The following is a 13914-nucleotide window of genomic DNA, read 5'->3' as shown; positions in this document are numbered from 1 at the left end:
ATTGATCTTCTAAAATAAATCATGAATAGAAATGGGATTTACTCATCATTTTCAGACTGAGTATCAGTCATAATCATAAGAGAAAACAGTTGTCCATGTAATAAAATACAGTAATCTCTTAAATTCCTTCTGTGTGAACAAATAAATAGTATAGAACATTCTGAAATGATATACTTTAATGTTTCTGGATACTGAACTCAAACTGAACAAAAAGTTTGATTTCACATGACCTGGTCATTTCTTCATTCACTTTGTCTAATTTTTTTTCTTTTTACTTCAGAGCCAGGACGTCTTTCCCTCTGTTATCACAAAACCAAGGGCCACTTTTTTTCACACCCAAATAATCATACAAAATTTCTTTCTTCAGAAGCATTATTAAAAATGGAAAATAATCAAAAATAGCAATTTGTACTCTGCTGGATAATTTTAAAAACACAAAAAGGAAATACTTCATAAACACATAACTTAAGCTACAAGAAATAGATTTTTTTTTTTTTGGCTATTGGTGGTAATAATAATAAAACAAACCAAAATAGATCTAAATTTTGTCTTCTTTAAAAATGTCTTAAAATCCTCAATGGTTCACCCTAGAATGAAGTATAGCAATGGAGTCTTGGATATATTTGTGAGAAGATGCTAAGAGATGATTTAGGATGACAGCATTTTAGAGCTAAATGTTATGAAGATCAAAATGTATCCAAGTATCAACTTATAGTATATTAAGAAAAGGGCAAGTAGGAGTCTGAAGGACTGAGCTCCACGCTGTATGTGAAACAGTGAACGTGGACATTTTAATCTGAATTTATAGATCTGTTTAAAGAACCATCATTTCACCTACACTTCTGCACTTAGGAGATTTCATGTGGGCCCCCACATGCAATGCAATTTATATGTCAATTCCTCTCATATCTGGGCCTCCAACCCACCTTTCCTTGAGAACTCAGGCATCCAACTACCTCCTTGATTTCTCCAATTGTGAGTAAACAGGTATCTACTTACCAAAAGTGAGCATTTCAAACTCTAGATCCCCCTTCCCCAATATCCCTTCTCTTATATGTTCTATCTTCAGAAATGGCACAATCTATTCAATTCCGGTGACAAATCTAGATGTTATTTATTTGTCCTTCTCACCTCTAAAATCCAAGCCTTAAGACCAGCCTGCTATGAGTACATAAAAACATACACTGTACTCTTGGCTCCATCTACACTGTCACTCTTGTGTCAACCTGTACTACCTCAACAGCCTAAGTAACTCCCTCGTGCCCACATTTGAAACCCACCAGTCATACAGAAGTCACAGTGATGATTTTGAATACACATCAGAACATGTACTTTCCTGCTGAGAACCCTCCTACGCCTTTCCATTGTGCTTAAAATGTCTCATCATCTGGTTCTTACCTACCTATGGGACTTCTTCAACCACAGACTCCCTATGCTCTCGCAACAATGTTTTTTTCTGATTTGAACATTCTAACATTGCTTTTGCACCACTGCTTCATGTGCCTACACTACACTGGCCTGAATGATTTCATGTGACTGAAATTTCTCCCCTCTTGAGTCCCTGCATTAGGGCATCTTTAGGCCTTTCTTGACTTACACACTAAGCTCCACCCCCTCTTTACCACCCATGAGTATCACATCAGCACCTGTTTTTATTTCTTTGGAGTGTTTCTCAATGTTAAAATATCAAGGTCATTTTTTTCTTCTCTCTTTACAGCAATATCCCTGATAGAGTCTAAGGACATTAGGGGCAGAAGCCTTGTCATCTTTTCTCCTACTATATCTTTATTACCCAGCACACATCAATAGTATGTGCTCAAAACATGTGTTAAATAAATGAGTGAGAGATATGCCAAAACAAATACAGAAATCTTAAGGAAGCAGGAATTAGAGCTATTGAGAATGGAATGGGCTGCCTCATATTTATCCTGTTACCACAGTTAGTCAGGTATAGAAGGATGCATGCCCATGGAACGCAACTGAGGCCGTCCAGACTTTGGTAGGAAGTGAATAAGACACAGGGCTGACACATGGCAGTGTTTAGACCAAAGCTAATTTAAAGGTGAGCTTTGTTTGTCTAGCAGATTATAGAATTTTTTCTGATTTTCAATGCTCTTCTAGATATGTGTGGTTTGCAGCTCACCACAGTATCCATCACTCCCTACTGCCTTATATATTACTCCTATACATTATTTGTCTGACCCCTTAAATCAACTGGGGCTTCCCAGGTGCTCAGCTGCTAAAGAATCTGCCTGCAATGTGGGATTCGATCCCTGGGTTGGAAAGAGCCCCTGGAGAAGGGAAAGGCTCCCCACTCCAGTATTCTGGCCTGGAGGATTCCATATCCTGTATAGTCCATGGGGTCACAAAGAGTCGGACACGACTAAAGGACTTTCACTTAAAGCAATTGAGGTTTTTACACCTAGACTAGGTTAGCTCTAAAATTCTTTTCTGATCTTATACTTAGATAAATAGAAGTCTGTTAATATGTTTTTTTTTAAACAGAAGAATGTCAATAAGAGGAAGTAATAAGTAAGGATAAAGGAATTTTCAATAAATTTTCTCTAAAAATATACATGGGAAATACATAAAATGTTAAAGTTGATAAGTATTGTAAATGAATAATGTTTATAAGGAAGAAATACACTGAATTTTCATATAAAAGTGACAACCAGATTGCTTTTTACGTTTGAGTTAGTTTAATGTCTTTCCATCTACTTTTAATCTAGAAAGAATATATGAATAAATGTTGTGACTTTGGAATTAAATATATAAATATCAAATAGTATTCTTATAAAACATCTATGACAAATGAACTCATATAAAATCACACACATGAAGATTAATTGGGATCTTGTTTTAAATATTTTTAAAATCTATAAAAGCAGTTACTTGAGCAGAACTTAAAATCAAAGTATTTCTATATGTTTTATATATTTGCCATGCAGTTCGTCAAGTAGGACATAAATTAACTAAAACTCCTTTTCTCATTTACTATAATCTTTATTATACATTTGATATCTAACCTTCATTGATTTCACTGACTTGAGACAGCCAACATTTAATTTCTAAACAATTTTTTGAAGAAGTACTAAGTTTTTAGAATGGAAACATTTTTATAAGTAAGGCTAACTGATAATAAAACAGCAGCTTTAATTATTATCTCTGAAATGCTCATTAAAACTGTAATACGAAAGCTAAGCTTTCATGCTCTGTCCTGTAGAAGTTAATTTCTCCAGGGTCTCTTCTCAGCCTTTTGTTTCTACCCCTTTCTGGGGGAGGTGGGGGGACCCAACAAAATTCAACAAGCAATTAAAACCAGCTGAAGAATTAATCTCTAACAGCTTTGAGGGTCATTAATTTAAAGAGTATTTGTAAGTCTACTGATTTATTTCCATTAGCAGTCACCATGCTATGGCAATCAATTTTTTCATTCTTCTCTTTTCATACTCTAACCACATTTATATCTTGCTGAAAGTCATGTACTAGTTGTGGTAAGTAATATCTTCTACTATGATAGAGTTTTTTTGATGAACTTGTGATTGATTTAGTAAGAAACACCTAACAAAACTTTAGATTCTTCATAGTGAATTAAAATCTATGAATATTTTGCTATAGAAATATATGCAAATTTAATGCATAAAAAGTTCTTAACAAATAAATGTAAAGCTATACATTTTTATCCATGAATGCAAATGATAGAATCTTTTTGTTCACACATAAAGCTCCATGTTTCAAACCACTTGCTATCAAACATTACAAAGTGAAAAATAAACAAGGTTTATATCCTTACTTTTCTCAAGTAGTTGGAGACATTTTATAGGGTTACATCAGGCAAATTCAATACTAACTTGTTGGTCATTAAAACCTGTTGTTTTTAATGTGTGTTTGTGAGTTGCCTGTGCTTTAACTACTTGTAAAACGATATACTTAATGTCACATTTTGATCCAATTAGTAATAGTGCAACAAAAATTTGACTTTTCATCTTTATTTTTAACCAGTTGCTAATTTAAAATAATAAAATTTTAGCCTTCAACTTTGATTTTATATGTAATATCTGTCAACAAGTGGCCAGGGGTAAAACTAGCATGCCTAGGGGCTGCTGTACGTGAAGATACTAACTATTCACTTCAAGATCTACAAACCCTGTTAGTAATGTTATAAAAGTAAAAGATGGGACAGAACATAACAAGAGACATTATACTTCAAGCTTCAAAGTTTTTAGTCCGGTGATAGTTTGGTTAGTTCATAGCACCTATCTGCTGGTACCTAAAGAACAATGTCTTAAGAAATGGAACTCATGACAAAACTGAAGGTATTTGAAAATGTTCAGAATTAACTGTGTGCAAAGTATAAAAATTTAACTTTAAATATAAAAGCAAAAAAAAAAAGACCTGTTTAAAAGCACTTTTAAGTAAAGTAAGTAAAATTATATAAAATGAATTCCAAGGATAAATATATACTGCCTATTCAGCTTTATAGGCATGCTATGATTATGGATAAGAGAAAGAATATATACTACATATATACATTCATCATAAAGCCATATTATTTAGGAATATAAAAGGAAGATTTATCTTCAATATTATTTTAAAATATGTTTAAGAGATTTTCAATTCTATTAATTCTTGTGTTTACATCCACACAGATTCTTTCATCAAATGTACATTTCTGTTATAGACTAGAAATACTGACTTCTCTAAACATCAGTTAACTGTTTTCCTCATGTGAAGTGTGTACTGACCTGTCCCCCTTGAAGAAATAGGTTTTCCCAACGTCCTCCCACCAAATGGCTGAATCAATACCATGAGGGGGAATTCCGCTTCCAAGAGTAATCAAGTCATGTGGGTAACCAGGTTGAAGAGTCGTGTCCTTGAACACCCAATATTTGTTACCTGTATGAAATAAGTGCAAATGCAGAATATACTAATTTAATGTCAGAAATTATAATATATCTATTAACACAATGCATTTAAAATTCTTTCACATGAAATAACTTAGCAGCAGTCACATCTGGAATACTGATGCCATTTTTGAAACATCAATGCTATTTTCAAAAGTGGACATAATGAAAAACTATTTAATAATGTAATCAGAATTTGTGAATTAATTTAAGAAATAAAAAAGATCTACAATTTGGCATATGGGAACAGTTTTGAATTAGAGGTCGAGAATGTTTTCCTCTAGCCTTATTTTCATTCAAGGCTAAAATCATTCCTGTGTCTTGGGCATTCTGTATGACCTCAGATCGCCGTACTGATTACAACCTCTACTCTGTTAAAACACTTCCTCTAGGCTGGTCCTCTCCTTTTATTATATAAGCATTCACAAGTCTCTCTAGTCCTATAAAGTCATCCTCCTTTGACCCGATGCCCTTTTTTAGCTGTTACACTATCCTTCTCTTTAAGAGTTGTGACTGAAGGGAGCAAAATTTTAATCCTCATCTTGCTCAGAATTGTCAGAGTATGGCAATACTAAAAAAAAGATGAATTGCAGTCAGCTTTATTGCTGTTTTGAAATTATCTGCAGACAACGCACTTCCTCATGCCGTCCACCCTTGGCGGACTGTGTAAACACTCCCCTCTTTGGTATGCACTGAAGTTGTTTGCAACAATTTCTCTTTCCACTAAAAGCTGATTTAATACGTATTGCTACTGATGCTTTTTGTCATGAAGGCACCAATTCCTACAGTTTTCCACCCCTATCTGTTGACACAGTTGGCCCCTTAAGGAACGTTCCTCCCTGAGCTTCTGGAAAACCGTTTTGCTGTTGTTCCTTCTCTTTCTTCTCTACCTGCTCCCTCTCTGGTCTTCATTTACTTTATTCAGTCCTTGAAGGTTGGCATGTCCTATGCTTCTGTTCTCTGCACCTTCGCTTCTTATTTCACGCAGCAGAGGGGCAGAGTGGTGTCACAAACGCTGTGGCCAGGGTAGAGAGGACGGAAGTGGAGAGACAGTGGTATGCAAATATTCTGAGACACAGCCACAAAGTCAGCAAGCGTCTACTGCCTTAAAGGCAGTCCACCCTCCTCTGCCCAAGTCCTCGTCCCCTGGGCCTTTGGATCTTTCTATAATCAAGCAACTTTTTGACTCACTGACTCCTCTTGAGGTTAATATCTGGCGAAGTAAAACAATATCTTAATATCTGACAAAGTATCTTGTGTCCTTTCTAATAGCTGAAAGGCCTTCCTTGTAACATATTTCAATACTATTCTAGATGAGGACTATAATAAACTAGCATTCATGTTATACCTAAGGGACTCTTAAAAAAAAAACACAAAAAACAGTACTGGTCTAAAACAACCAAAAAAGCATATCTTCTGGCTAGTTAGGAGTCTCTAGTTTGTAAACAGACTTATCACATTTATCAAGAGCTTCAGCTACCATTTGCCATCATTTTAAATCAAAACAGCTTTTCTGAGTACTTTCAGTGTCCCAAGTATCTTGTTAGAAATTAAGGATACTAAATAGAACAAGACAAACTATTATCATCCTACCTTCAAGTGAATTTGACAGATGAAAATTAAGAACAGAAAAATGTAATTGCAGTACTTGAAAAACTAATAAATGCTATGAAGGAAACACCTCAGGGGCTGAGAAAAAGAAAAATAGAGGGAACTTATTTCAAGTAAGGAGATTAGGAAAGTATCTCTAAAGAAATAACACTTAAGCCAAACTTTAAAGAAAGAGAAGATGATACCTATGCAAAGAATACTGAGAAGAGCATTCCAAAAAGAGTTATATACGATTAAAAAAAAAACAAAAACTGAAAGAACATGCATGGAATGTAATAAGCAAGAAGAGAGTAGCACTCAAACCTATATGATGTGCTTGGATCTTAGTCTGAGTGCACTGGTAAGCCACCAAAGAGATTAAATTAACAAAGGGATGTGACCCATTTCCTATTTTCAAAAGACGATCTTTGGCATACCTGGCATGTGTGCTAACTTGATGAATGACTCAACTCCTTAATCCTGGCAGCAGATCCTTGATAGAGCTCATTTTCATTCTTCTAAGATCCATTTTCAACAAAAGACCAAAGTTATCTTTTGAGAATAGGAAGCAGATCATACCTCTTTGTTAACTTAATCACTTTGATGGCTTACCAGTTCACGCAAGCTAAGATCCAAGCCCATCATATAGATTTTCAGTGCTACTATGAGAGTGAACAAGAAAAACAACATCTCCACTCATGGAGATTAGATCACAGTGAATGAGTATAAAGAAAACTGACTGTAAGTAAGCAAGAGAATAAAGATAATTCCAAAAAGAAAAGTGCTATAAAATACAAAAGAAAACCAATAATATCGCAATGCTGGGGTAGACTGGGGCTTATTTGTACTGGAGATAAGAAAGATCTCTTTATTTGAGTGACAGGTGAATTGGGACTTGTATAACTGAAAAGAGCCAACCCACTGAAGATAGTTTGAAAGAGAAAAATCCTGTTAAATAACTAGAACATTTCTAAGTGAAATTGGAAGCCAGTGAATAGTTCAATTAAAAATATTTTTATTAGTAGTATGGATTAAGATTGCATCAGTAGAGATGGAAAGGAATCATGATATATTACAGAGACAGAATTGATAGGCATTGCTGATGGGTTGGCTGTGTGAAATAAAGAAAAGACTGCATGGAGAAAAATCCTGAAGTTCTGGCTTTGTAAATGAGAGAATAATAGCTGCATAAATAGACAAAGATGACTGGCGTGGATGGGTTGTTGGAGGTTCAAGTCAAAAGTTTGAGAGATCATTTAGATATTTAAATGAAGAAGTCAAGTAGGCAATTGGATATGTGTTTGGAACTAATAGATTTTAAGTCACAAGCATGAATATGACATTTATTAATTTATGGTTCATGAGATAATATGATGGAATAGAGAGAGAGAATGACGAGTAACCAGGACTGGCCTTCTAGAAACACATAACCCCCAAAGAGATCACATAAGGGAAAAGGGAAGAGCAGGCAAATAGGAAGGAAGTAGAGAAGACAAGGAAGGCTAAAGTCAAAGAACCCAAGAATCCAAAGAAGATAGTGGTCACTAATGGCTTTCTCTAGTCCAAATATGTTTTGAAAGCTAAAAGTATATGTAGTCACCCACTCAGATTTTCTACAAAGTTGATACAAAGTTGACCTACATGCTCAAATTTGAACTCATCAGAAGATTCGGTTTCTTCTTGTTTTCTCTATTTCAATAGATGACAGACTCGTTAGTGGCTCACATCTGAAACCTCCCTGTTCATAGTCTTTTCTATCTATTGGGTCGTTACCTGTAGCTGCTCTGATTTCATAATTCTTCCTTGAGTCTTCCCCTTGCAGATCATCCTTGATACAGGTACTTAAAGTCAACTGTCTTTTCACAAGCTCTAAGGTGGGTCTTACTGTTCTCCATAGCCTCCCTCTATATCACCACTCCAATTCTAGGGTCAGCTAAAACTCTGAACAGTTATGGAAATATGACTTAGGCAAATGAGAAGAGAGCAGCATAGCCACCCATGCCTGTATTCTTGTCAATATGATCCAGGGTATATTGGGAGCCTTTACCACTCAGCAGAAGGTAGGGCTTCCCTTGTGGCACAGACAATAAAGCATCTGCCGGCAATGTGGGCTATCCAATACCATTTTCCTGCCGCACCTTGAATATAATGCCCGAAAAGTAGTAGGTGCTTAATAAATGGTTATTGATTGAAATAATTATATTTAATATTATATAAATAACTGTATACAATATCTAAAGTCTTACATAAAGGGATAATAATGATTACATAAATAATATCTTGGGCTTTAGTCTTGAGTCTTGCTGAGAGAATAAGAAAAATTAACTTTATAACTATCAGACAGTCTGAGAAACTTTAAAGCATGACCCAGTACTATGTTGGAGGACTATTTAAATGATTATATTTAACTGTTTGTTGGAAAATATAATCATAAACATATATACCTCTTCTGAGCCATTGTTTAATCTGAATGCTTTATTTAAAAGAAACAAAAACAAACAAACAAAAAAACACATCCCAAAGGCCCAGGTCACTTCCTTGCCAGAGTTAGTGAGACAGGAAATCCACAGAGCTGTTTTCCAATTTGTTCTATATTTTAGTCTATGGCATATAAAATAGAAAGCCTTACAATAATGGAAGAAAGAGAATGAAAATCCTGTTCCTTACCTCAGTGACTTAAGGAATCCAATCCTTTCATCTCACCTTTAATTAGCAAAGAGTATATGGTTTCAATGCCTCCCATGAGAGCTACACAGAGTGAAAGGTTTGGCAGCTGGGCTCTGAGGGTTGTCTTTTCTTCCCAGCAGAAGCACTCTAGGACGCTTTAGAGCACTTCCTTTAGCTGTCCCTAACCTCTGTGCTTTCCACGAAACCTCTTCACACTCTTTCCAGGCCTTCTGGCGATGCTGCTAGGCTCAAGGACATCCAGCTGTCCTGATGATTGCAGCACAAGAAAATGTTCGCAGAGATGCAGCTTACGTGTTATCCAGTGTGAGTTAAACATTTAATTTTCCAAGTGCTTATTAAGGAAATACAATTGTATGATTTCTTTTGTATCTTGATGAGGCAAGATTTGAACAAAATTGAAATGACTTTGTTCCTATTTTTCAGATTTTGAGTAAGTAGGAGAGATTCATATTCAACTATTTTGTTTTTTTTTTTAAACAGAGAAGTGGATTTTTAAACTACCTTAGAACCAGATGGTCTGGTTCTGTAGGAAAATATTGCCTGTTTGGCAAAAAGAAGGCATTTACTGGATTTCATGTGAGGGTGATTTCTGGAGCAAGTGGAAAAAACTGGTCCTTACTGACATTGTACTTGGCAGGATACAGAGGAAAATATCAACAAGTCTGAATTAAAGACAGAGAAGCTTTATAAATAAAATGAATAACCTCAAAGAATGTTTGGAGCCTGCATATACTTTACAGAACACCTATTCCAATAATTTTTCAATGAGATTCACGCAGTGGTCGGTCCATCCATCCATTCATACATCCATCCATGCATCTGTCCATCCAGCCAATGTCTGCTTGTTAAAAGCCTATTATCGCCAGTTATTGGACTAGGAGGTGCAGATACAAAAATATAGGAAATATGCTAGGCTCTTGCTTCTTTGGAGCTGAGGGACTCACACAAGAAACAAACACTATGCAAATAACACCATAATGCACTTTTAAATCATATGCTTGTTCCTACAAGGAAAAGCATAATGTCTAATTACTTTAAAAGATTTTTATTAGAAGGTCAGTGCCAACTCAGGAGGCTGAAACTCCTACCTGCTTTCCTAACACCCTTTAACTGTGTAAGCCCCTGTTAATGAGAGGTGGGCACTATATTCTTCACATGCACTGGGTCAAAAGAAACGGTTGAGAATTCAGCCTAATACATTTATAAGTCAAAAAGTGCTCTGCTTAAAATCACACAACCAGTCGCTAATAGATTTGTACTACAATCCATGTCTCTTAATTCAGTGCTTAATTTACTAATGCAAATTGACTTTCAAAACAGAATATGTTTACACTCTGTCTGGCTTTCAGAACTCCTGATGATTTCACGCTTCCTTCCCCCTTTATCAATGAATCACTCTGCATTTATTTTTGGAAGTGTTTATTAATTAATCCACTGTATTGTACTCATGCCTTGCTCACTGTATCCTCAGTAATTAGATACACTTTTTAAATTATTAATTTTTAAAAGAATTGTATTTTTGTCTCTTCAGAGTCTAAAAACTGTCTTTCTGTATTTATAGTTTGTATCTTCTATTACAAAAGTGGTCAGTACACTAGAGCCACCTGATGCAGTCCCTTTTTGTAAATAAAATGTTATCTAAACACAGAAACACTAATTCATTGACAAACTATCTGATCTTCTTTTACCCTACAATGACAGCATTTAGTAACTATGATAGAGACCATATGATTTGCAACCTTTAATGCCGAAGTCCAGCTCCAGGACCCAGGGAATCAGCCTGAAGGGGTGAGTGGTGTCGGCAGGGTATGATGTAGCCTCTGACTCAAAGTAAGGGACTACATGTTTATTTCAAGCTTCAGGTTTTCTTTTATATTTTGACAAAAGCATTAGGTCAGAGGTTTGACATTTTTAGTTTTCCCCACCCAGATTTATTGTCTCCAGAAATCATTGTTGCCCTACAGAGTTCCTGTTTCAGCGATTCTCTCAGAATCGGCTTTACTATCTATTATCTACTTCCTCTTATGTGTCCTATACTTAACTTGTGATTACATTGTAACTCATGCTACATTCCTGTTTATTTCTTATCTTTCTAAATCCTGTTTGCCCCTAGCATCTTAAGATCACTATCTCCTAAAAAGGTTTCTAGCTATTCTTAATTATTCCTAAACCCTAAACTCAGTAACTTCTTTTGCCATAAATATTTCCCTCACAAACAGGTCTCAGATAACAATCCGTCCCATGGCCTCAAGCTGCGGCCTATGTGCTCATCCTGGGACATTCTTTTTAAAAATCCTTGAACAAATGTCAATGATTACTTTATAGATTATTTTCTGGGCACAACTGCAGAAGGCTTCGTGCTTTCTCATGCTTCTCTCAAGAACAATAAGCACCTTAATATTCTTTCCAGCCAACTCAACCAAAGAAAGGAAAGAACAAGTCAGAATCACGAAACCTAACTCCTTCATCCAGGGACCGTGTCTGTGGGATGAGGAGAGGGGGTTGAGGCTGTGCCTCCATTTTGTCAGTAATGTCTAACATGGCTCCCAACACTTTAACAGAAAAGATTAGAGCATACATTTCATATTGGCTGGCTTTTCTTCATATAAATAAGCCTGTACTTGGATTACCCAACAATTATGCTTATTTGGCTGATTACTGTTCAACAGTGATATACTCTTTGAGAACACTATACTTTTTAAATTATCATAAATAATATATTCTTTATTAGACTCTGCATGACTAATACACTTTCACTGTGACTTAGTGAAACATTCAGTAGCTTTGAAATCAGATAGAACCAAGGGATGCTTGTTCTACCAATTATTAGCTGTGAGATCTTGGGCAAGTCACTAAATCTGAGCCTTCCTTTCCCAGTTTATACATAAAATACTGATATCTCTCATTCAGAGTTCTGGAAACAATGATAGATCAAATATATAATATATCCACACTCGTATCACCCAATAAATGGTACTTCTTATTATATAACACAATGTTTTGCTGAACAAATTTGCTTTCTACTCACTCAAATAATGCCAATAATCAATGATTACTGATTGATATCAGTGCCTAATTATTTGCATTAAGTTGTAATTTCTATATTGTTTATAGGTAGGTTATTCAAGAAATGTTTATAAATGCTGGAGGCCATGTGTTACCAGCATTTATTATCAAGTAGTCAGAGAATTTTGCACACTTAAGCAAATGCAGCAGAGGGTGAGGTACGTAGCCTAGGCCTGCCTTGAAGAAAGAACTGGCCATTCAGCTGAATAACTTTGGATCTGACAGTTGGGCCAAGCAGTCAGCTGAGTGCCTTTGATCAGTAATGCTCTGTTTGGCAGCTTCCAGGCAATGATTTAGTACTAAAGCAGGTACTAAATTCTGGCCATTTTTGCCCTACGAGGACCTCTCCAGTGGGCAAGTTTTGCTTGGAGCTCCTTTTTGGGTTTGCCAAGACTCTGCCAGTTCTGTCTACTCCCTCATACCTTTAACAGGTTTACCTCCCTCCCTTTGAGTTTATCTTAGTGTTGGCTTCCCAGGGGACTCAGACTCTAACACAATAAAGAAAAGGATGTGACAGACGTGTTTGAAAATGAGGAACATTTAGACACACAAGCACTGTAGATGAAAAATATTGCAGTTGGAAGTAAAAATGAAAACAGCCGTAAGAAAAACATGCCATATACGGTGGTCCTACATGCAGGGCGGCAAAGGAGACACAGATGTGAAGGACAGACTTTTGGGAGAAGGCGAGGGTGGCGTGATTTGAGAGATTCACATTGAAACATGTACATTACCATATGCAGAACAGATGGCCAGTACAAGTTCCATGCAGGAAGCAAGGCACCCAAAGTTTGTGCTCTGGGACAACCCAGAGCGATGGGGTGTGAGGGAGGTGGCTGGGGGGTTAAGGATGGAGGGGACACATGTGTACCTGTGGCTGATTCATGTCAATGTATGGGGAAAACCACCACAATATTGAAAAGCAATTATCCTCCAATTAAAATAAATTAATGGAAAAAAAAAGAAAAGCATACCACAGACTTTTTGAAGAATTATAAATTAGTAGAGGAAATATATCACAGGAGATTTTCAAATATTAAACATGTAGCCCTTTGCTTCATATCAATATAAAATATAAATGTTAATATTAAATTTCTCTGAATATTTTAAATATTTTAATTTAAAAAATAGCACAGTTTACTTGTTATAAATCTATTATTGTGTACACCAAAGCCACTGAATGTAAAGTTTTCTATCTAGTGTAGTTTTTTAAGTATCAATTTTCCATTATTTCCTATAGAGAAATAAGTAATCTTTATATTCACCTATTTATTAAAAGATCTCTTAGATTATGCATTTCACCATGTAAGAAGCAGCACATTGCCACCCTAAATGAACTTCATCAGCACTTCCTAAACCTTTCAAGAGTGAAAGAAGCATAAAGACATTGCAGTTGATGAGCTTCTGAAGTAAAGTAATAATGCAAGTCACATAAACCATTTCTTAAGCAAACAGTATTCTTTTTTGTCACCTTCCAGTATCACATATTTTAGACAACTCTTTGCTTTTGACATGGGCTTCCCCTGTGGCTCAGCTGTAAAGAATCCATCTGCAATGCGGGAGACCTGGGTTCGACCCCTGGGTTGGGAAGATCCCCTGGAGAAGGAAAAGGCTATCCTCTCCAGTATTCTGGCCTGGAGAATTCCATGGACTGTATAGTCCATGG

The 13914-nt window shown here is 35.9% G+C and overlaps 1 protein-coding gene across 1 annotated transcript in view; it reads right to left on the bottom strand.

Moving 5' to 3' along the window:
* Nucleotides 1-13914, bottom strand: part of MMP16 (matrix metallopeptidase 16) — a 395065-nt gene that overhangs the window by 13942 nt on the left and 367209 nt on the right. Inside the window, exon 8 of the mRNA XM_027561607.1 lies at nucleotides 4746-4896. Coding sequence (XP_027417408.1) covers nucleotides 4746-4896 — 151 coding nt within the window. The remainder of the gene's footprint in view (nucleotides 1-4745; nucleotides 4897-13914) is intronic.

This window comes from Bos indicus x Bos taurus, chromosome 14, assembly GCF_003369695.1.
Source record: "Bos indicus x Bos taurus breed Angus x Brahman F1 hybrid chromosome 14, Bos_hybrid_MaternalHap_v2.0, whole genome shotgun sequence".
NCBI lineage: Eukaryota > Metazoa > Chordata > Mammalia > Artiodactyla > Bovidae > Bos > Bos indicus x Bos taurus.
Note: the sequence above shows the minus strand (reverse complement) of the source record. Positions and strands in the feature narration are given on the sequence as shown.